The sequence below is a fragment of the Danio aesculapii genome, chromosome 13 (genome assembly GCF_903798145.1).
Source record: "Danio aesculapii chromosome 13, fDanAes4.1, whole genome shotgun sequence".
Lineage (NCBI taxonomy): Eukaryota > Metazoa > Chordata > Actinopteri > Cypriniformes > Danionidae > Danio > Danio aesculapii.
Window position 1 is genome coordinate 25,703,310 of NC_079447.1, and position 25,482 is coordinate 25,728,791.

The 25,482-nt window shown below is 36.2% G+C and overlaps 1 protein-coding gene across 1 annotated transcript in view; it reads left to right on the forward strand.

Annotated features, from left to right (window-relative positions):
- kcnq5a (potassium voltage-gated channel, KQT-like subfamily, member 5a) overlaps positions 1–25,482 on the forward strand; it is a 227,154-nt gene that overhangs the window by 185,286 nt on the left and 16,386 nt on the right. The window contains exons 11-15 of the mRNA XM_056471458.1: positions 6,287–6,375; positions 10,360–10,386; positions 14,339–14,395; positions 19,549–19,769; positions 23,655–23,763. Coding sequence (XP_056327433.1) covers positions 6,287–6,375; positions 10,360–10,386; positions 14,339–14,395; positions 19,549–19,769; positions 23,655–23,763 — 503 coding nt within the window. The remainder of the gene's footprint in view (positions 1–6,286; positions 6,376–10,359; positions 10,387–14,338; positions 14,396–19,548; positions 19,770–23,654; positions 23,764–25,482) is intronic.

Sequence of the window (25,482 nt, forward strand, 5' to 3'; positions counted from 1 at the left end):
CAAGGAAATTTTCACAGTATGTCTGATAATATTTTTTCTTCTGGAGAAAGTCTTATTTGTTTTATTTTGGCTAAAATAAAGGCTGTTTTTTTAAAACCATTATAAGGTCAACATTATTAGCTCCTTTAAGCTATATATTTTTTTGATAGTCTACAGAACAAACCAGCGTTATACAATAACTTGCCTAATTACCCTAACCTGCCTAGTTAACCTAGTTAAGCCTTTAAATGTCACTTTAAGCTGTATAGAAGTGTCTTGAAAAATTTCTAGTCAAATATTATTTACTGTCATCATGGCAAAGATAAAATAAATCAGTTATTAGAAATGAGTTATTAAAACTATTATGTTTAGAAATGTGTTGAAAAAAATCTCTCCATTAAACATAAATTGGGGATATAATAAACAGGGGGGCTAATAATTCAGGGGGGCTAATAATTCTGACTTCAACTGTATGTCATATTAAACTCATACCTACCCATTTTATGTTGATAAAAACTAAATGCAATGGCACTCTGTGAAAATAGTGTCAGCCAAAATATCATATTTTCAGAAAAAGTATAATGCAGTTTTATTTTCAGTTTATTGTTTTTCCTGCGTAAATCATCTAAAAAATAAATTTATAATAATAATAATTATAAATATTTAAAATGCTGTTTTCTATTAGGATATCTTTTCAGCTTTTTGAAAAATGCTATTGTTGCATAATTTATGTTTTTTTTCAGTTAAAAATTGAAACTTTTAATAATAATAATAATAATAATAATAATAATAGTAATATTTATAATATTTAACCTAAATATTCTGTTTAATCTGATCTAAAATGTATTTAATTTATTTAAATCTGTATATTTGCCCGGGCAGCACGGTGGCGCAGTGGGTAACGCTCTTACCTCACAGCAAGAAGGTCGCTGGTTTGAGCCTCGGCTGAGTCAGTTGGCATTTCTGTGTGGAGTTTGCTTGTTCTCCCCGTGTTTGCATGGGTTTCCTCTGGGTGCTTCCCCCATAAGTCCAAAGACATGCGCTAAAGGTCAACTGGGTAAGCTAAATTGTCCGTAGTAGTGTATGTGTGTGAATGAGAGTGTATGGGTGTTTCCCAGTGATGGGTTGCAGCTGTTAGGGCATCCGCTGCATAAAACATATGCTGGATAAGTTGGCGGTTCATTCTGCTGTGGCAACCCCAGATTAATAAAGACACTAAGCTGAAAAGAAAATTAATGAATGAATGTATATTTGCCCATTTAAAACTTTTGAACTAATAATCTTATTATTAATATTAATATAAATATTATTAGTTTATGTATCATTTTATATATATATTATGTCTTTCACAGCTTTTCCAGAAATGTATTTGTTGCATAATTTGTATCATCCTCTTCCCATTTAAAACTTTTAAAGAAATAATAATAGCAATACTTAGAATACTTTGAAATTATTATTCTATCTGTATATTAGATAGATGTATATATCACTGCAACTCTCACATGGTCGCCCACTGAAGCTAAGCAGGGTTGCGCCCGATCAGTACCTGGATGGGAGACCATATGGGAAAGCTAGGTTGCTGCCGGAAGTGGTGTTAGTGAGGCCAGAAGGGGGGCTCTCTACCTGCGATCTGTGTGGGTCCTAACACCCCAGTATATTGATGGGGACTCTATACTGCTCAGTGAGCACCATCTTTTGGATGAGACGTTAAACCGAGGTCCTGACTCTCTGTGGTCGTTAAAAATCCCAGGATGTCCTTTGAGAAAGAGTAGGGGTTTAACCCCAGCATCCTGGCCAAATTTGCCCACTGACCTCTGTCCATGATGGCCTCCTAACCATCCCAGAAGAGTGCTATATAAACGTAAAATATTATTATTATTATATGTTTTTTTGTAACTTCACTGTTCACAGAAATTGATATTAATTGAGACACGTTTCAATATTTTACTGAACAAAAAGACAAAAAACTGTAGTTAATACAGATTGTTTTTGGAATGAACCATGCTCATTTTAAAATAAATAAAGAGAAAACGAACAATACCACGAGCATTGATTACACGAGGACTATTATCTTTGGTCAGAGCCAAAGGAAACACTTGCCGATATTTATGATGTGTTTCCAAGGAAGGAATTCTGCGCAAAGGCCTCCCAGAGGACAATAGCTCTTCCTAATAGACGCTGCATCCTTCTCCTCTAGCAGGAGAAACAGATTTACTCCAGGAAAATGTGAACACACACAATCACACACACACACACACACATATCTACAGAACATTGAGGTCCTGTAATATTATAGAAATGAGTTACTTCCTTTTGGCTGCTGTTGAAAACCCACAAGCAATTTCTTAACTATTTTAACCACCATGACCCCTTTTCTTTCTCCAGGTTGTTTTCTGATATTGCAGACAGAAGATCTCATATACTCACTGCTCCTTATGTTTACTTTGTCCTACTTCCTGCTCTCTCTTTAACCCTGTTTTTTATTTTTTTTTATTTTTCCAAAGGCCTTTCAGTGGGCATCCAACCATCCAGCTTCAATTACTGACGACAGTAATTGTGTATTTTGACCATGTTGTGTTTTTAAAAATGTAATATTGCAGCGACTGCATTGGTGCATTATCTCTGCTCTTTCTAATCTCCCTTGAATGACTTCAGGTCCCTATATAAGCCGTAGAAATATATATATATAAATCTTAATTATGATCTGTGGAGTGTGACTCTTAGCAATGTCTGGGTCCGGATTCTTTCCTGCATGTTTCGATTGCTGTTTTCTCTTCACTTGCATTTTTGTGCAGAATGATGGAAATGATGCCCTTCCTCCTCACCGTTGTGTCACGCAATTAGAGAGCTCCATCTTAAGTCTTTCACTCTTGATGTGTGTGTGTTTTTTCTCTCACAACACGTCTTCAATTTTTTTTCTTATTGCTTTTTAAATCAGCTCATCCTAATGCGTAAAGCGGAGTCCATTATCACATTATTATAAGTCAACATCAAATAGAAATGACCCTGCTGACTTTCTTAAAGCATGTTCCTGGTCTTGATGTGAGTGATTCATCAGTGCACATTATTTTGTTTGTTTGTTGTTGTTTTGTCATTTTTTGAATCAAAATGACTTGTTCTTCCAGAGAAAACACATTTTTATTTCAGCTGACATCATAAAGAATGAGGCAAATCACAAATTATCTATTGTTTTAGTAAATGCACAATCAAATCTTGCTTCATTCTAGTGTGCTAAAGGTGACATCAGATGGCCATTTTACACAAGTTGGTATGATTCTGTAGGGTTTTAATGGAAACTTACTTTGACAAAATTTCTCAATCGTAGCCTAAATAAACACTCTCTTTACCTTGTCAAAAACACGTCACTCCAGAGTGAGACATTTCACTTCATACTGTATCCCATCTTTCAGGCTGCTGATTTGGGAATGGGAATCTATTATTGAGGAGCAGCTAAAACCTATGCAGCACACACACCTCAATGTATTGCACAAACACCTTACCCTTCATACAGTGATACCGGTACATATCCGGAAATTTTCCGTAACGACTTTAGCGGTAGATTCAAAAATCGCTGTTCACACAGGCAAGGAAGTACCTGAATTTTTCAGAAAAAGACCATTTACACATCCATTCCAAAATACTGATAAATTCTGACACCATTGACCAGAAATGGCCACTAAATGGCTGCGCTTGTATTTGTAAACATAATAGGGGTCAGGCTTTTGTTGATGGTTTCACTTTTATTTAAAGCTTTAGCATTCATACAGCTGATTTTGTCCCAGAGACATCCAAAGGCAGAAGCGCTGCTAACCGCAGTTGAATATTTACACGTTTGACTACATAACAAATTCTGTGGATGGATAAGTATTGTTAACAACTTTGGTGTAAACATAGGGGAACACTTCCACATGTCGAGATGTACATTTGTTTGTGGGTTAGCACTCACTGGAGCACTCCTCCACATGCACGAGTGTGTCACAGCTGAATGCAGAGCTTGAAGGTAAACTTAACAGCGGTATCATGAACATTTTATCAATATTTTTTCCATAGTTTGCATTAAGAATGAACATAGAAACACTATCTGACTAATAGCTAGCAGCTAAAGATGTCTGGAAAAGTATTCAAAGGTGTTTACTGTATTTCTATAAACAGCCTGGATGTTAATGGGTCTGAAGGCCCTGACTGACTGGAGTCAATACATACAGTCCTTTCTGGAAAAAAATAGCCAGTAATCATGTGTGATCATGTGTGAACAGGCCCTTTTTGAAAATAATGGTACATTCGTTTCACCAATTTTCTGGAAAGAGAAATTAGTAAATTGCTGAAATGAGCACGTTTACGTTTACAACATGCTGATGTGAGACGATGAGTGAAAGGGGCTATTGTCTTTATGACTGACATGAAGGAGCATTTGATGCTGTTTCTACATTATAGTTAAAGAATGTGAGATTGAGCGTAGTTGTGCATTAGTTATCAGTGCTTGACATTGCAACCTGTCATTATCAATGAAAAATGTATTCAAACAAACATCTATACATATGAAAAGTAACACTGGTGGCACCATCATTAGTCATTTAGAGGTGATAAAAGGGCGGAGTCCATAGTTTGCTTGGTGGCGGGCACATGTGAAGTAGTAGCTGATTATGTTTAAGCCAGCACAGAATTCAAACAGGTCAATTATGGCACATAAATACACTCGGACAGCTTGTAAAAACAAAAGCTGAATATTTTTTTTAAGCTAAACAAAAGAAATTTATAAAAGTGAAAATATAATCCGATGTCACCTTTAAAATGCTGTTCATTATATATAAATATATTCTTTTGATATAGGGTGTCATGTTATCTTTAGATAAAATAAAAATCCAAATATTGATAACGTACTGTACATTAAATAATGATGAATATAATTTAGGGCCACATCTTCACTCAAACACTAAACACTTAAAGTAACATGTGAGGTCATAAATAAAGGTGTGCACTTGCTTTTCTGAAAAGGTGGTTACTGTCTGTTTTTGACCTCTTATTTTAAAATGTTTGTGCTTTATAAACACCTGCTAGTTTAAACATTCTATGCTTCTTTTCATTCACCACATCACGTTTAAGTCCTCTGGCTGTTTTAATGTTGTGTGTTTGATTCAGATTTCAAGACATTTATTCAACATTGATCCACTCTCATATTTGGACATGGAGTGTTCGTGTGAAGATCGATGTTATCTTTTTTGAATTGTGTTCGAATTGTGAAAAAGACCTCCAGAAAGTGTGAGAAAAAAAAAGAATTTAATGAATTTGCTGAAAACCATTGCATAAACCATCATCCTCAAACTGTCTTTTGATTTCACAAAAATCTGGCACTGCCTCTAAATGCAAGACAGCTTGACCGAGTTTGTTAGGTGTACAGTATTTATTATGTAGAAAAAAAGGAGCAAAAGAAAGTCTGACAAATGAGCCTGCAGTTACGACTTCTCCTCATAGAATTTTGAGATACCTCACTATTATGACTTTTGTAAGCTGATTCTGGACACAGAAAGCATTGCAATATGAAACCCATTAATTTTTATGTGGACTATCTCTGTAAAGGGCCAATACACACCAAGCTGACACCAAACAACTAGCTCCAGTGAAACCCAAGTGTGTTGTTGCCTTGCGTCTGCTCATGTCTGGTTCCATTTGGACCAAAAAGCTGCTCATGAACACACCAAACAGATGCCAGCAGATGGCAGTTCTGCATCTGCGTTGGGGGGATGTTATTTTTCACACCTCGGGAGGCAGTAATCTGTTTTCTCATTCAGAATGGGAAACCAGAAATTCCAGCACATGCTTGCAAAGCATATAAACAAAGCAGCATTTTGTACCATTATCACAGTAATTGTCTCTCACCACGGAGTAATCCACTCCTACAAATATGTCTAATAATGTAATAATCCATATCGTTTGCAAATATTCGACATGTGAAACATGCCAAACCAACTAGCCAGAGCAGCGCTGACCGACCAAGCCCAGTGGCTGACCATCGGCTTGGTGTGTCCTGGCCCTAAGACATTGCAGTCTCATACTAATTTGCCCAGTTCAGTAAAGTCAGATAGTCCTATTTTAGGTATTACTTATTTTTGACTTTTAAGTGGTCTCAGACTTTTGGATCTCACAATACAACTCAAGAGGATTCTTTAGAAACCCAAAGCAATGGTTTGAAGAAATGTCTTGATCTCAGTCAAAGATTCACCAGCTGTTTCCTCACCATGCTATTGTCTTTCTCCACCCATGTCCCTTGTGTGTGTGTGTGTGTTTGTGTGTGTGTCTCCTGCACCAGGCTGCGTGGCGTCTCTACTCCACAGACCTGTCCAGATCATACCTGAGTGCCACATGGCTGTTCTATAAAAGTGTTCTCCCTCCTCAAAGGCATGTATCAATGCAGTGAACTGATGGAAGAGCGCTTACATGAACCGGTTGTTACTAATCTTTTATTTTTTTTTCTTTTGTTGTTCTTCTTTTTATTTTTCCAATCCCTGCTTTTTTCCTGGCCTTGTGTATTCCTCTTTATTTTCTACTTTCCTCATTTCTTGGTTTTGTATATTCTGCACGTAGTGTGTGTGGCGTAGCTATGCGGCTGATGAGAACTCGGTTTCCATTGCTACCTGGAAGCCTCATTTGAAGGCGTTGCATACCTGCAGCCCTACAAAGTAGGTACAACTCTGGCAGCTGGTGTCGTATTTGGTGTCAGTGCTTCCGTAGCTCTCATTTTCCCACTTTCTTCAGCAAATCAACTGTGTTTTCCTTCAGTCTGTCTCTCTTCTTAAGCATAATCATCTTATCTGTGCCCTACTGCAGTCTTTATAGATAAGATATCCATGCTTACTCTTACTCATTAGGTAGCTGAGTAAATACGAAGAGAAAACTACACCACTTAGCTCAGAATTGTATATACTTTATTCATTCATTCATTCATTCATTCATTCATTCACTTTCTTTTCGGCTTAATCCCTTTATTAATCTGGGGTCGCCACAGCGGAGTGGACCGCCAACTTATCCAGCACATGTTTTACACAGCGGATACCCTTCCAGCTGCAACCCATCACTGGGAATACATACTTTATACCTGTATATAAAGGTGAAATGTGGACAGTTTGAAATATTTCCAACAACTTCAAGTTTACATCTCATAATAAGAAGTAAAAGTTTAAAACACAAGTTTTGAGTTCAAGTCTGAGTATTTGTCTCAATATTTCAAACTTTGTTGACACTTTAAAGTAAACTATTCACATGAATTCACACTATTAATTACTGGCTTATTACCTGACTATAATAAAGATATTCACGGTTTATTAATACTTAGAAAGTATGATCTACATCCCTAATCCTACCCAAAACCTAAACCTAACTACTGCCATACTAACTATTAATAAGCAGCTAATTAGAAGCCTATTAAGATAAAGATTAATGCTTGTTAATAGCAAGAATTGTACTTAGAAATAAAATGTGATTCGAACTTTCTTTTAAGTTTATGTCTCTTTTAAGGGGCACCTACACAATTATACTTGTAATCATAATAAATTTAGAATTGTGTATTTTTACGGACCTTATTTCTTACAATGCAAAAAGCACACATTGAATCTTTAAAAAAATAAATAAATTGAACACTGTTTAATAAATGACACATCACTAACAAGTTAAATAAAAAAACTAAACAAACAAAAAATGCTCAGTTGTTCAATTTTAGATTTGATGTTGGAAGCTTTTGATGTTGGAATATTGTTTTTAGACACAAAAATAGACATGTATGTTCAGACTTGCCTCAAGCTTGTTGAAATTTGAAGCGTTGTTGAATTTAAGTACCCCCAGGCCATCCAAGCTAAACATGACTGTATTACTTCAGCCATAAAAAAAATATATATATACATATATATTGCCAATGTACAGTACACTACTATTCAAATGTTTTAGAATATTTAAGGGTTTTTAAAAAGTCTCTTTTGCTCACCAAACTTGCATTTAAAAAACATTTTCATTATTATTATGTTGCAAATTGCTTAGTAGATAAATTCTTTGATAAATAGAAGGGTAAGAAGAAAATAATTTATCTTAAATATAAATATTTTGTGATATTATAAATGTTCATCCTCACTTTTTATGAATTTAAAGCTTCCTTTCTAAAGAAACATATTAGTTCTGATGATTAATTTATGAAGAAAAAAAGTGAAAGATTACTGATTCAAAGCTTTTAAATGCTAAAGAATATAATTTCACAAAAGCTTTTATTCCAGATAAATGCTGATTGTTTTGTCTGTATAATCATCAAAGAATCTTGATTAAGAATAGTTAAAAATATTAATAATATTAATAATAAAAATGCACAGTGACGCAGTGGGTAGCGGTCTGGCCTCACAGCAAGAAGGTCACTGGTTTGAGCCTCGGCTGGGTCAGTTGGCATTTCTGTGTGGTTCGCATGTTCTCCCCACATTCGCGTGGGTTTCCACCGGGTGCTCCGGTTTCCCCCATAAGTCCAAACACATGTGGTATAGGTGAATTGGGTGAGCTAAATTGTCCGTAGTGTGTGTGTGAGAATGAGAATGTATGGGTGTTTCCCAGGGATGGGTTGCAGCTGGAAGGGCATCCGCTGCATAAAACATATGCTTGATAAGTTGGCAGTTCATTCCGCTGTGGCGACCCCTGATTAATAAAGGGACTAAGCCGAAAAGAAAATGAATAAATGAATGAATAAGGTCGCAAAGGCTTTTTATTCCAGATAAATGCTGATCATTTTATCTCTCTAATCATCAAAGAATCTTCAGAAAGAAATGTTAAAAATTGATTCTGAGAATAATAATAATAATATTAATAGCAATAAACGTTTCTTGACCAACAAATCAGCATATTAGAATGATTTCTGAAGGCTGAAGTCACTACTGAAGTCAGACATGAGTAATGGTGCTAAAATTCAGCTTTGAAATCTCATGAGTAAATTGCATTTTAAAATATATTCAGAAGTTACTTTAAAAATAATACAAAAAATATGTAACAATTGTGTACAGTTTTGCTGTATTTTAGATCAAATAAATGAAGGCTTGGTGAGCAGAACAGACTACTTTAAAAAAAACATAAAAAATCTTACTGTTCTAAAACATTTGATCATGTAGTTAGAGTAAAAGACCCTTTTCACGTTTCTGGGTTTCTCAGTAGCAGAAGTTGCCATAGTTTGTCAAACTAAGAGCGCAGTTAGTGGGAGAGTACAACAAATATATTTTTTACAATACTATTTGCTGAAATAATAAAAGAAAAACTCCACAATGGCGTTATCAAGACTTTCAGAAAAGGGAAAAAATTATGTGAAATAGATGACGTCAACCAGAAGAGAAAAAAACGTCCCATTTACTATCCTGCCCTATTGACGCTTCATTAGAAACACCTCGCACAAGCGATAATTGTTTTTCTGTAATTTGATGCAAAGGTGATTAAATACATGCGAAAATACACATACATGTATACAAAATATTAAAAACTGTCAAGGATTATGATTATGATGACCGTTAAATGCATCCAATAGTCTTGTGAAAAGGGTCCATCAGAGTTTTGATTCTTCTTTAGCTCAGGGTCTTTTTTAGCTCAGCAAACAAAAATGACAAAAAGAATAAGCAATAATGCTCAGCAAAATACGTACTTTGGACTTTTATTGAAATTTAGGAGTAAAAAATGTTAAAATTGTTCTTATGAATTTAATGTAGAAAGAACACATTTCCACTACAGGTTCCTACACAGCCACGTGGGTGGCAAGATTCCGTTTTTCACATTAAACAAAAGCCTTCAGCATAACTGAAGCTTTAGAAAGTTTCAGTTTGGATGCAAGCCACAGACTCACACCTGCTTCCTCGTGTAAATCCTGTGGCTGAAACAGAAATTTTCCCCCACGTTGCCCAGAACAGATAAATCACATCAAACAGAAGCCAGGACAGTTTTGCAGACAGACAATGCGCTGACAAATGAGTGTGCTGTTATATTAAGGCAATCCACCAATTCTTGAGTAATTACTCACAGATAACACAGCTGTCCCTCTGCTAGTGCTTTTCTTAGTCAGCTTGTCTGTGCACCGCTCGTAGCTTGCACGTCTGCTTGCTTGCTGCCTGTCTAAAAAAAGCTCTCAGTTTCTTCTTACACTTAATGTATGTGTGTGTGCGTGTGTCATTTCTTTTTCTTCTTTTTCTTTTTTTTTTACAGTTAAACTGTATTTTGTGTGACACAGAGTGAAATATATTGGTGTCATCACCAGCACTCAGTATATTTCTGAGGCCTCTGTGTCTCTTCTGTAGTCTCCTTTAGTAGTTTGTGTCATTCATGTGAAGTGTTAATATCCTGCCTCTTTTCTCTCTCTGTTTTAACTAACACCTGAAGGAAAGACCAGGGGGAATCCATCAGCAGGTTTGTTGTTCTTGTATTTGTTGTTTTACTTTCTCCAGTGTTACCTGTGTTTTCAGTGGAAATAGGGAGATGAATTAAGTTCATTCATTCATGGCATGTTACATGTCTTTCTTTGTCATTCATTCTCACTGATTTCATTTTATTTGAAGTATATTTATAGTATATGTGGTAAGTATAATAGTTTATTCTTTATTGAAAAATGTACCAATCAGGGTGACGATGTAAGCTACATTGTGAGCTACAAGCTTCAAAACTACTGTATATCACCTTTCTAGTTAAGGATCCCTAAATTAAATAAGTCAATCAATCAATGCATGGATACTAATTGTACGTTATGGCTGAAAGGGGTCTGGAGGACTTTAAATAATATAATTCATTATATTATTCAGCAAGGATTTTTTTATTGACTAATAGTGGCAGTAAAGACATTCAAAAACATTTAGGCTCAATCTTAATTCTTTCTTTTTTTTTTAACCTATACTCTTTTCTCTTGGCCCTTGAAACAGAGTGTCAAGGTGAAGGGCTTCAAATTTTACCCCTAAGAAATGGGACACCACTACAACTGTCACAATCACCAGCGAGATCCTTACTAATCCTTAAAGATCACTGGTAAACACACAGATCGCATAGGATTACAAATCTGCTGGTATATGGACTACAAGGTCCAGTCATGCAACACACTCACCTGCTCCGAGTCTCTATTGATTACACTCCCACAGCTGAAGCTGCACATGGACAGATTACTGGACTATTAATACAGCACACAAACACACAGAAGTTGCTGAGTCTTGTTATCTGTAATGTGAAGTGATGCTGACAACAGGGGTTTGATCCAATGTAGGTTTATTTAGCAAAATAGTCAGGCAAGCAACGGTCAACACAGGGGCAAACAGATGTATACAGGCAAATCCAGATTCGTAGTCAAAATAACAGGCGAGTGGTCAGAAGGCAGGCAGCAGACTGGGATAAACAATAAAACAAGCAAAACAAAGCAAGGGTCAAAAGGAAAATGCACTGTAATGTCACAGAAACAGATAAGAAGACTCAGCAACTTCTTTGTATTTGTGTGCTGTATAAATAGTACAGTAATCAGTCCATGAGCAACTTCAGCTTTGGGAGTGTAATCAATGGAGACTTGGAGCACGTGTGTGTGTGTGTTGCATAACTGGATCTTGTAGTCCATGTACCAGCAGATTTGTAGTCCTATGTGATCTGTGTGTTTACCAGCGATCTGTAAGGATTAGATTGCTGGTGATTGTGACAACAACACCTGTACACGTGATCATGTGTCATCGCAATTTCTACATATGAGAACAATGACGGCAACTGCTGTAGTTATTCCAGTCGCTTTACTTTTGGTATTTATCTTCAGGAAATCACAGAAGACAACAATATCATGTTATCATAACAATATAATGTGGCAATAAGCTCGTAACTGTACTGTGCATTTACACCATGGCCATATTCATCTATGTAAACACAAGTAAACAACATTAACATTATGCCAGATACTGTAAAAAAAAAAAAAAGGTAATTCTGCAGCCACTAGACTTCTGCGTCAGGGTATTTGAGTGTCAGATGTGAAAGTATGTCGTGGGACTACTATACAAGAGTTATTATTATGGATTATACATAGCGAAATTTAACGGGGGAAGTTTAGTCATCCTTTTTTTTTTTAGGATGACCATAAAACATGAACGCTGTTATAAATGTATTGAAACATATGCTTGTTCATTGTAGTAATGCCAAAAAATACTAATTTGTGCATCTCATTACTCGCATATGCAACAATATTGCCATTGAAGCTGATGTATTCTGGGACATTTTCGTACCCCTTGGTTTCTAGTGTGGTCCTGGAAAATCTCAGTTTCAATGGCTATCTAGCCCTTCCCCTTAGCCCTACACCTTCAAGTTTAAGAGAAATGGGACAATTAGGAATTTAGGGTAAAGAGAAGGGCTAAAGGGTAGAATTGGGATTTGACCTTAAGAGCTTCCTTAAACTTAAACCTTAAACCGCAACAGAAAGAAACAGTAACAAATAAAATAAGATTGAACTAAAAGTGGTAACATTTGACACAATTATTTTATAGAAAATTGAACTACTACAAATACAGCTGTTATGTTGTTATGAAAAATGTGTGTTCATGCTCAATTGAAGTTTATATTCCTCACATTATAAAAGTTTAACCGTTTATAGCTGTAATGATCATTTGAAATGATGTCTGATCACCAAATCAGCATATTATATTCATTGAAGGATCGTGTAGCACTGAAGACTGGAGAAATACTGCTGAAAATTCAGGCTTAAATCACTGGAATAAATAAAAAACTGTTATTTTAAATTGTAAAAACAAAATTCATACTGTTTTTCACTGTATTTTTCAAACAAATGCTGGACTGACACAGTTTTAATCTACTAGAACTTTTAAGTTAAGCTGCTTTGACATAATCTACATTGTAAAAGCGCTATGCAGCATTAAAACGATCAAACTGACCCCACAATGTTTTTTTAAAATCTTTATATTATTATAAATGATTATTAATATGAATAATGTTATTAAATATAATTGCATTGTGCTCTTATTTGTGCTATATATAAAGTTATTCATATTGAAGTAAACTATTGAGAGAAACCACAGAGTGTTGAGTTAAACATGAATATATCATTGGTGTTTTGTTTAGAACTAAAGACAAATGCGCAGTTTAGTAATTTAGTTTCACTACTGCTTTGAATAGAATTGTCCAATCAGAATCAAGTTTTCCAGGGAGTCACTAAGCAAAAGTCACAGAATAGTAGTTTAGATGTGGAGCAGCTCTATTCTCTACTTAAAAACAATGTGAAAATGAAGTGAAAGTGTGTGTGTGTGTGTGTGTGTGTGCTTTTCTGTATACATGGACAGAAACATGATGCACTTTTTCCATTCAGAGATTGTTTATATTGTCCGTTAGATATTTTACAGTCATAAATGCACTAAGATCTGTTTTTCATCTTTATCTTTCCCCCCATAAAGCCCCCCACCGCTCTTTAAATACCTTTCATCAATAGGTCCAGTAAGAAACAGTGAGTCAGTTCCAGACTTAGCTTGACATTTGGAACCCTGCATGTTTGTACACAATACTGGACTATGTTTAGACACATTAAAGACTGTCGCATCTGCAGGGCAGTAGTGTAGTCAGATGTTTGTCGTCAGGCAGGTGACGTTTGTGTTTTAACCTCCATGTCATTTCAGCAGGGGTGGAGCGCATTTCTCAGTGATTGTAAATAACGATTGCACCAAAGTCTTTTTTTCATGTTTATATCTTCACACTTTCAATTAGTGCTGGAATTGGATGTTTGCACGGTTCATATTAAATGTGTGAAAAGCAGAGCAGCAGCACTCAGACGTAAATGAAGTAATTTACAGTTGGAAAAGACCCTCAGTGTGTGGCAAATGTGTCATTAAACATGATGGAAAATGAACTTTCAAATTGCTAAAGCATTACAGCAAACGACTAAGCTGTGAACACTTTTAGTTTAGCTTCTAGAACCTTATTCATGGAAGAACATTAGTCTTTAAGAAAGATAATCCACATAATACATTTTGTACTACTTAGAGTTGAATCAATGAAATATTTACAGAAAGAAAATGGAAAATTTACCAGCAAATCCCAGAACGTTTATCAAATTTTGTTGCTTGCTAGACATGTGTATGCGAATATACTTCAAGCATGGGTGTGCGGATGTGTGTGTGGTGCAACAATGAAGTCCTTCAAAACGTAATTGATTAAACTCTTTATAACCATGTTTGGTCGCTCAAACACAGAATTAATATTGCATTTTGCTCCACTTTTACCCCCAAGTAGAGAGTCTGTTTCTATGTTGTGTCATCCATTTAATTCTTCCACTTAAGGGAGTCGTTTCTGCTCACCGTCTGACTAACTCATCTACCATCTGTCTCCCTCATTTCCTTAGTAAGGGTCATAGTAATAGACAGAGGCTCTTCAGGAGGTATACCACACGGAAATATAGGTACCCAGCATCCCCCACTGCTCCAGCAATATGACCAATGTGAATGCTGACTAACCTTATGCATGGATGATGATGATGATGGTGATGGTGACAGCCACCTCTGAGTACTTACAGAGAGTCTAATGTTAGGCTCTTGTGAATGTTGCCTGAAGAATTTAACTGCCAACACTCCTAATCCCAATACATATATAAATGTAAACCCCAGTACATGTATAAATGTAAATAAATGTAACATCCATGTAGTCTAATAAGTAATGCAGAGCTTCTAAGAATCTTTCACTTTAAATCACCATTCCTCCGACATCTCATATTGTAAAACTTTGCAGGAGTAGTGATTAAATTAAATGGTTTTAAGGGTTCAGTTCAGTTAAGGATATTTATGACTATACTGCATATATATCTGTGTGCATCCCACATATTAAGCACATTAGTCATAAATTTGCATGTGGCATGTGCATGAAATCTGACACTTTATATAGTTTATACAGACTGATCTCTCAAGGAAACGTAACTATTTTACGTTTTGTCAGTTTAGTGGCTAATTCGTATGAATTTGTACGAGTTCAGTTGTACAAAAATGTACGATTTTAAAAAGAATGGGTGGCACCCAACCCCACCCTAAACCCATCCGTCATTGGGGATAAGCACATCGTTTTAAAATTGCATGAATGAGATCGTACGAATTCATACGAATTAGCCACTAAATCAAAAAGTTACGAATTGCCATGAGATCGAGTTTACAGTATTATTCATAGTGACGTCACACTTTAATAAGAATTTGAACCTGGTGGGCAAAACAAAGTCACTGTTCATATTTACCAAGCCTTTACCAAGTACTAATGTAGTAAATCAGTAGTATTATTGGGGTTTTCACAATTGGCAAGTTTTGTTCAGTTAAAGTATCCAGTGGTACTGTACACAGACCAACTGCCATTACCTGTACATCAAGCAAGTATAGGAAAAAATAAAGAGATGAATATTGCTCTACAACATGGATCTCAAACTCAATTCCTGGAGGGCCGCAGCTCTGCACAATTTTGCTCCAACCCTGATAAAACACAGCTGATCCAACTAATGAAGGCGTTTATGACTCTTTTGAACATCTCGATTATTTGCATCAGCTGTGTTTGATAGGGTTGGAGCAAAATTGTGCAGAGCTGCGGCCCTCCAGGAATTAAGTTTGAGAACTGTGCTCTACAATATATTGACAATATTGCAGATTTTGTCTCACTGTCAAAACAAATAAAATAGTGTACAGGTGTTAGAAGAGAACAGGCATTTTTATATTAAACTTCCTTTTAAACTTCCTTTTAGTGTGGGAATTCATTTTTCCTCTGAGTAATATTAATTAATTATACACTCACCGGCCACTTTGTTTGGTACACCTTACTAATACTGGGTTGGACCCCCTTTTGCCTTCAGAACTGCCTTAATCCTTCATGGCATAGATTCAACAAGGTACTGGAAATATTCCTCAGAGATTTTTGTCCATATTGACATGATAGGATTACACAGTTGCTGCAGATTTGTTGGTTGCACATCCATAAAGTGAACCTAAAGATGCTTGATTGGATTGAGATCTTGTGACTGTGGAGGCCATTTGAGAACAGTGAACTCATTGTCAGGTTCAGGAAACCAGTCTGAGATGATTCACGCTTTAGAACATGGTGCGGTCTCCTGCTGGAAGTATTCATCAGAAGATGGTCATAAAGGGATGGACATGGTCAGCAACAATACTCAGGTAGGCTGTGGTGTCAACACGATGCTCAATTGGTACTAATGGGCCCAAAGTGGGCCAAGAAAATATCCCCCACACCATTACAACACCACCACTAGCCTGAACCATTGATAAAAGCCAGGATGGATCCATGTTTTCACATTGTTGAAATTCTGACCCTACTATCTGAATGTCACAGCAGAAATCGAGACTCATCAGACCAACAAACATTTTTCAATCTTCTATTGTCCAATTTTGGTGAGCCTGTGCCAATTGTAGCCTCAGTTTCCTGTTCTTAGCTGACAGGAGTGGCACCCGATGTGGTCTTCTGCTGCTGTAGAACATTCGCCTCAAGGTTCAAGATGTTGTGTGTTCAGAGATGCTCTCCTGCATACCTCGGTTGTAATGAGTGGTTATTTGAGTTACTGTAGCCTTTCTATCAGCTCGAACCAGTCTGGCCATTCTCCTCTGACCTTTGGCATCAACAAGACATTTGCGTGCACAGAACTGCAGCACACTGGATATTTTCTCTTTTTCAGATCATTCTCTGTAAATCCTAGAGATGGCTGTGCGAGAAGAGTCACTTAAATCACCTTTCTTCCCCATTCTGATGCTCGGTTTGAACTGGTGCACATTTTCTTGACCATGCCTAAATGCACTGAGTTGCTGTCATGTGATTGGCTGATTAGAAATTTGCGTTAACGTGCAGTTGGACAGGTGTACCTAATAAAGTGGCCAGTGAGTGTATGTACTTACTGTACTATATGGTTAGAGTTAGGATACGGGTTAGGTTTAGGGCTAGTATGTAATTATGCATAATTAATTGTAATTGCAAGAACATGTAAGAACATGAAACGTGTAACAAGGATGCGTTAAAAATGTGTTACCAACTTCTCCCATAGAAAATCATTATAAAATGCTTAATATGGCTTAATGCATTAAGAACTGTTCGTCTTCTTGCCTGTAAATAGTGTGCGTCTTGAATTAGGTGTATTTAACTTGACCCTTTAATAACACTGTTTATGTTAAGCCTTTCCAAATTAAGCATTCCCACTTATTTTTGTGCTTAAAATACTAGAGCAGGTGCTGTATCCGCAAAGGAAGTACCCAAAAATTGCCCTTTATTAGTTTTTCTTTTGAATATTTGTGGCTTAGGTGTTTTGCCCTTCAGGTCTTGTGACTGAAAACTATGAATGTTTTTACCTTCATATAGCATTATGTCTTCACTCTCCTCTTCTACATCCCTTTCACACACAAACCAAGCATGAACCCAAAGCATACTTGGTTAAATGGCTATAAGTCAAGCATGATTGAAGAACCCCAACTCATGGAGTTGTCATTGTAGGGAAATGTTTAAATGTTTTCAAAAAAAATCTGTCCTATGGCAATCCTCTGGCTGCTCCACGTTGAAGGTAGCAACCGAAGAATATACAGAACAATAAAAGAAAGAATAGGATGTTCAAAAAGTCATGCTTTAAAACGTTGCTTGCTGATTGGTGGAAGCTTTGGAATGGGGTTTATGTTGCATGATGGTCTTTTGAGGAACCGATAGAGGCAAAAAACTTGTAAAGTAAATGAAAATGTACCATTGGTCCAAAGTTTAAAATAATTTCACATTTAACGTATTAATGTTAAAACATGTCTTATGCTCTACAAGGCAGCATTGAAAAAATCAAAAATACAGTTTGTTTTTATCCGACACTTTTATTACATTGTTGCTACAGTATTAAATATTAAATATAAAAATCAGATTTGGTGCATAACATGATTTTTTATTAGCATTGAAAGGCCCCACCCACCACCCCTCCGTTAATAAAAAAGAAGAAAAAACTATTTCTTAAAGGTGCTGTATGTAAGTTTTTGACTCTTCTAAAGCATAAAAAAGCATAATATATTTGCAGATATTTAAGAAACATGCTTAGTGAACATTCTTGTTTATCTGAAAAAAATGCTCAAGTCAATTGTTTTGCTTTGAAAATGTGAGTTACGAGCCGGAACGCCGTCTATGTTTTGGTTGTTTTAACCTGCCCACTGCTGATTTGGCCAATTATATTTCAACACCCCGTGTTGCCTTGTTGGAAAACAGCATATTTCATTTAGAAAGGTTCTCAAAGCATGCATCCGTGACTGAATCCAGTGGACAGTAGTAGACTCTGAAATGAGATGCAGATTCAGAGTTCCACATGAGGTTATTAATTAGCAAATAATACAAATATTACTAGTGTAAACATTAGGTGAGCAGGTTACATTGCAACCCCATGTCCTAACAACATGCTATGTGACGAGATTTGCAGTGATGAGCAATTTGGCTATTCGCACCAGTCGAAACATGACAGAAATTTAAATATAGACATTCAGAACAAGAATATGCCCTCACTCACAAAAGGCTAAGGTTTATAATGTAATTAATACATATTAAGCCTCCTTAACACTATTAAATGTAGATGCTGAATCACTGATATGTGTTGGTTTGCATTATTTCACAGTTTTTTGTTTCAATTTGTTTTATTTTCAAGATCTGAGGTGAACTATCTGCTGCTGCTTTCAGTAGTATAACAATAAATGTCATGTAAAAAGCATTCAAGCTCATATTGTTAGCATTTAACACTGAATAAAGCACATGAGGTGTACCTAGGGTGATCATTGTCAGTTTTTCCTGTTGTTCACCTGTGAGAAATAGATGCCATTTCTAAAATATTAATTCGAGGTGTTGGTTAGGACAAAAACTTTTATTATGGAGAATATTCCTTCTATCGCGTGCCATTGCAATCAGCCTTTAGGCTCGAGACTCGCTACTGTTGGTCATCTGGCAACCTGCGCTTGCGCTTTTGATCCGGAAATGCAATACCCAGTTTAACCACTGGGTGTCAAACTTACAGCACCTTTAAAACTGACATTAAAAACTGTTATAATGTTTGTTATAATTTAAATGTGTTTAAATGTATATAATCATATTTTAAGCAGTACAATTGTCAGCATTGACCATTTTGAATAAATTGAGCACCAAATGTGTATATTATAGGATTTCTAAAGGGTCATGTGACAGAGTAGAATAATGATGCTGAAAATTCAGCTTTGCCAGCAGAGGGATACATAAACAAATAGCTAACAGCTGTTTTATATTGCAGTAATATTTCACAATAAATTACTGTATTTTTGTCAAATAAATGCAGTCTTGTTGAGCATATGAGGTTTTAAAAAAATGAAGAAAGAAATATGATGTTTATGTGTTTTACCTAAAGTATCCAGTAGAAATGGAAGTAATGAAATGTACAAATGTTGTCAGATGTCATTGTGTCCAAAATAAGTATCACAAGATATGTCCAAATTAAGCCAACTTTTAGTGAAATACCTATTTTTATCCATACTTATTTATTTTTTCTTTATTTTTCCCTCCCCACTTTTCATCTTACTCCATTCATCCTCTTTCCTGCAGTCAAAAGTTAAGTTTCCGTGAGCGAGTGCGCATGGCCAGCCCTCGTGGTCAGAGTGTAAAAAGCAGACAGATGTCGGTGAATGACCGGCGCTCTCCTGGCACAGAGGTGGCAGTGGAGGGCAGCAGTCCAGCCAAGGTCCAGAAGAGCTGGAGCTTCAATGACCGAACACGCTTCCGACCATCGCTCAGGCTCAAGAGCCAGTCACGCACAACGGCTGAAGGTGAAAGGCTTTCTATTTCTGCCCACTTACAGGTGTTCCACTTCTACTGTAATTGGGGTAAAGACGAAAAGGGGGTTTCAAAGCATCAGCAGAAAATTTGTTTCATACAGCTGTTTTCTCTTCTGTCTGTTTTCTTTTGCCATGCATTAGAATGTGTCCTGTTTAGCTTTCTTTCTTTCTAAATTAAAGATTACAGACAATTACAAATTCTTTTGTATATTATAAATTCAGAATGAGTATGTTTAATTTTACATATGTTATTTACATAATTATTTGGAATTTTATTTAAAGTATTTGAAACATTAAAGCAAATCTTTATACACGTAGGGAAACAAGTATTGAACACATCATCATTTATTTCTAAAGGTGCTGTTGACTTGAAATTTTCACCAGATGTTGATAACAACCAAAGAAATCCATATATGCAAAGTAAACAAATCTAATTAGTTTACAAATTAAGTTATGTGTAATAAAATGAAATGACACAGAAAAAATATATTGAACACATGAAGAAAGGGAGGTGTAAAAAGGCAGTGAAAGCCCAGACAGCAGATGAAATCTCTCAGAAGTTATTCAGCGACCCTTTGCCCTTCATTAGTGTAAATTAATATTTGCTGCTTCAGTCCAACATCTACATTAGCAGAAGATGAAACCAGAGTGGACATTTCAGCAAGACAATGATCCAAAACACAGCCAAGGAAACTCTCAAATACTTTCAGAGAGAGAAAATCAAGCTGTAGAATGGCCCAGCCAATCACCTGACTTGAATCCAATAGAAAATACAAATGAAAGATCAGTTTGGATAGACGAAACCCACAGAAACATCAAGATTATTACACTCTGTTGAAGTCTGTGAAAAACTCACACCTGAGCAATGCATGTGACTTCATTCTCCATATGAGAGGTGTCTTTAAACTGCCATCAACAAATCACTATAAATACAGTATAATCATTATTGTAAATTTAATGAGGACACTGAAATGGGACATTACATGTTTAGATTAGTTAGGGTTCTCATTAGCTTAGAATTTAACCAGATGTTTTCAAAATGTTGAAATTATGTCATTCCAAACCCTATAATGGTTTTCAAAACACCATTATGAGTCATGTGGACTGTGTTTATTAGCTATTCTTAACATGCTCTGACTGTCATTTTATAAATAATTATGCCTACAGTAGATTCTTTTTTATTTGGTTTACAAAAAATTACTAATTATTTAAAAACTGTGTACTATTTAAATATGTTTGAAAAGCTTGAATGTTGCTATAATATATATTATTTACAATGTTCTTGTAGTATTCACACCAAGTCTTTCTCCAAAACCTTAATGTAATTTCTGGACTTTTCCCTGAAGTCTGGATTTACAGGCTGCATGTGGTCTCTCATGGGACCCTTGTTTGCTCTGGTTAACCTTGGCTCAGTCTCCCAACACCAGACTGTCCCTTAGGGAAAAAGAGCACAGCGGAGACAGAGACATTGTTTATAGTAGGATATTCAGTTTTGACTGAATCCTGTACATTAGTCGCGATGGACTGACAGTATCAATGATCCCATGGGGAAATAAAACACAGGCAGTGTGAGAGAGATAGTTTAGGGAATCTTTATCTAAACTTGGCACAGTGATACAATACAGATTTGCCAGTGCTTCATTTGGAATATTTTCAAAAGTGATAAAGTTAAATGTGATGTTTTTAAAGATAAGGCCATGAGGAAGAATAATGATTAACTTTTTGTGTACATTGTTAGATTCTTGCTCTAGATTTAATACTAAAATGCAATGCCAAATGTAAAAAATACAGTAAAATTACAGTAACTGAACATGTACAGTACCTTACTGACAACCATGCTGCCTTTAACATACTGTAAAAATTTAGGAAAATCATGAACATATTGCTTGATTTATATTTGAAGGAACTGATTCACTGAAATAAATGAACAAATTTCACTTTGAGTCTGTAGTTCAGTCTGTACATTAATAGAAATGTAGCATTTCAACTGTTATTCACAGTGCTTATGCAGACACAGATGAATCCTAACAGTGACTAGATTCTTTTCCGGTGTTTCAAACGTTGCTTTACATTCAGTTGGCAAAAACAAGCGACAGGGTAACACACTTAGCTGACATATCCTGACATGTGTGTTGCATTTATCTGTCAGTGCAGTGTGAATTACCTATAAAAACGAGTTTGCTTTTAGAAAAGCTGTTATTGTAATGCTACTAAACAATGATTCACTACTTGAAGTCACCCTTCAACACTTCACAGACATGTTTTTGTTGTTATTGTTGATGTAGTATCGTGGGATTTATTATAGAATTTTCAATCAAGTACATTTTCACAAAGCTACCTCTATAGGATTTTGCAGAGGTAGCGCTTTAGCAGCAGTAATCTGACATCAGCCCAGTTTGAGACCCATCAACCCAAAATGAGCCTCATACCCGCTGTGCGATCACACAGACTGGTATCTAACACACACTGTAGATCCGCCACATTACATAGCCTATACGAGGGAGCAGGAAATTACACACATTTCGACAGCAATCTCTCTTCCTCTGCCATTTATCTGTGATTCAGTGCTGATGGGGTCAGCCATAACAGCGTTTAAATGGAAGAATTCAATCTCTTGTACGGGCATCGTTTTTAGAGATTTCGTCTGTCTAGTTGTACTGTTTGGCCACTTTATTAGGTACACATCTTTGTGCCATAATCAACAAGGTGCTAGAAACATGCCTTGGAGATTTTGGTCCTCGTTGACATGATGAATTCACATTGCAGATTTGTCAGCTGCACATCCATCATTCAAATATCCCATTCCAGCACATCCCAACAGTGCTCTATTGGGTTGAGGTCTAGTGGATGTGGAGGCCATTTGAATACTCATTGAGAACTCACTGTGTTATTTTCATTGTGTTGATCAGAGCTTTGCATGGCAGATGACCCTGCTGGAAGTAGCATTATAAAACGGAAACACTGTGGTCCACCTCCAGCAGATTCAGTGCTTGATAAAAGGCAGAATGGATCCATGCTTTCATGTTGTTTGCCCCAAATTCAGAGCCTAGCATCCAAATGCCACTACAGAATTCTCATCAGTCCAGGCAAACCTATTTCAATCTTCTATTGTGCAATTTCGCAAAGCCTTTACGAATTGTAGCCTTCGTTTCTTATTCTTAGGTTAAAAAGTAGCACCCGCTGAGATTTGTGGCTTCAAGGTTTGACACATTTTTACCTACAGAACTGCTGCTCACTGGATGTTTCCACTGTTTTGGACATTTTTTTGTAAACCCTAGAGTGTCAAAATTCTAGTTGATCAGCGGTTTTTATATTCAAGCCACCAACAACCATGCCAAATTTACAGTAGTTTAAATGACCTGTCTTCCACATTTTGATGCTCAGTTTAGAATTTAGCAGATCTTTTTTGACCATGTCTGCAAGCCTATTTGCATTGGGTTGCTGCTATGTAATTGGCTGATTAGATTTTTGCAATACTTAGCAGTTGACTATGTATACCTAATACATGATGAATCAAAACTGTGCATTTTTTTTTTTTTTGCAGTTTGTTTATTTATATATTTAATTTTATTTATTTTTTAGTATTTGTATTTTGATGAACAGCCATTTTGTTGCCTTTCAGCTAAATGTGAATGCTTGCTTCAGTATGTGTGTTGTAAAGCTCAGTGGACTGGCCTGTGGCCGGTGTGAGGGGGGTCAAGGAAAAGATTTGCTTTGAATGCTATTTTGGTTCACATTTGTATTGATCTGCCCTTGGCTATCTCTGCTATTCAGCCAAGTTTTGTTTTCACCCATTTTAAGGATGTTCTGCAAAACTATTTTTGCTTGATATGCATTAGTTCTTTCCTTTTCTATCTCTCTCTCACACACACACAGCTGACACCAGTCTTGGACCGGATGATGCTTTCGATGATAAGGCTTGCCACTGTGATGTGACAGTAGAAGATCTGTCAGCCCCGCTAAAGGCAGTGATCCGGGCCATCAGGTGAGAGTTCCACTTCCCAGAGAATTCATGAAGAATTAACACTGTGCACAATAAAAAAAGTTTTTGTTTAGGGGTTCATCAGTCATTTTTGAGACATTTAGTTTAAATATCAAACAGCACAAATGTATTATGTTGATTTTGGTGCCAAGGGTTCAAATAGCAGACTTATCTGAGTACCCCTTTTCAGTTTTTTTTACATTGATTTTTAATTTTCTTAAGCATTAAAGAGTAAAAAAAAAATATTATAATTTTTACATTTATTTTGCAAGTGTGCACACAAGTGGAAATAACAAAATAAATCATATTGACTATATATAGCCAGAATAATGTATATAAACACAAAATGTGTGTACACTACCTGACAAAAGTCTTGTCGCTTATCCAAGTTTTAGGATCAACAAATTGTAATATGACTTTTAGTTGATCCTTTGGTCTCAGAAGTGGCTTATATGAAGGGCAAAGGCCTCTAGATTTCACTTATTTTACCAAAATAAAATATGATCATGCGTTGATTTTTAATTATTTAATTAGGACAGTAAGGTCTGAATTTGCTTAGACAAAAGTCATGTCACTCAACAGAAATAATGTCAGTATAGAATATAAATAATGGAGCAGTGGAAAAAGAATTAATATTGTGCATTATGTTATTATTATTATGACTGCCATGAGCTTGGAGAACTGCATCCATACATCTCTGCACTCAAAAAACTTATTAATAAAGTCATCTGGAATGGCAAAGAAATCGTTCTTGCAGGACTCGCAGAGTTCATCAAGATTCTTTGGATTCATCTTCATTGCCTCCTCCTTCATCTTACCCCAGACATGCTCGATAATGTTCATATTTGGTGACTGGGCTGGCCAATCCTGGAGCACCTCGACCTTCGTTGCTTTCATGTACTTTGATGTGGAGGCTGAAGTATGAGAAGGAGCATTATCCTGCAGAAGAATTTGCCCTCTCCTGTTGTTTGTTATATAATTGGTGGCACAAATGTCTTGATACCTCAGGCTGTTGATGTTGCCTACTCTGCAGATCTCTCAGATAACCCCATACTGAATGTAACCCCAAACCATGATTTTTCTTCTCCAAACTTGACTGATATCTGTGAGAATCAAGCGTCCATGCATGTTCCAGTAGGTCTTCTGCAGTATTTGTGGTGATTGGGATGCAGTTCAACAGATGATTCATTGAAAAAATCTACCTTCTGCCACTTTTTCAAATGACCAACTAGACGTCAAGTTATTATTTGTTGCTCCTACAACTGCGATCGACGACAAGACTTTTGTCAGGTAGTGTACATGTGTAATGAGAAATATATCAGAAACTTCTCAAAGCCCTGTACTGTAGCTGGTGTTTGGTGGATGTTAGAGCACATTTGACAACATTAGCATTACACTACAAAACAATCCAATCAAATGCATTGTCATCTACCATTGAAGGTTTACTTGTGATGGAACTGATATAAAAAAGAGGTTCTGTTTTCACTCATTGATGACTGAGACATTAGGGTTACATTGTTACCGCTAGAAGCCATTGATGTTACTTCTTATAATTTCTTTCAATTTGATTGGCCCAAATTGTTCGGCTCTCTAAGGAGAGCTGAGATTTTTGCTGCTTCTCTTTCCCAGGGTGTCAGATGGACATGTTCACAGTCAGTTCTGCTTACACACCAGCTCATCTGACAAGAAGAAAATCTGACAGAGCTTTGACTCTGTATCGTT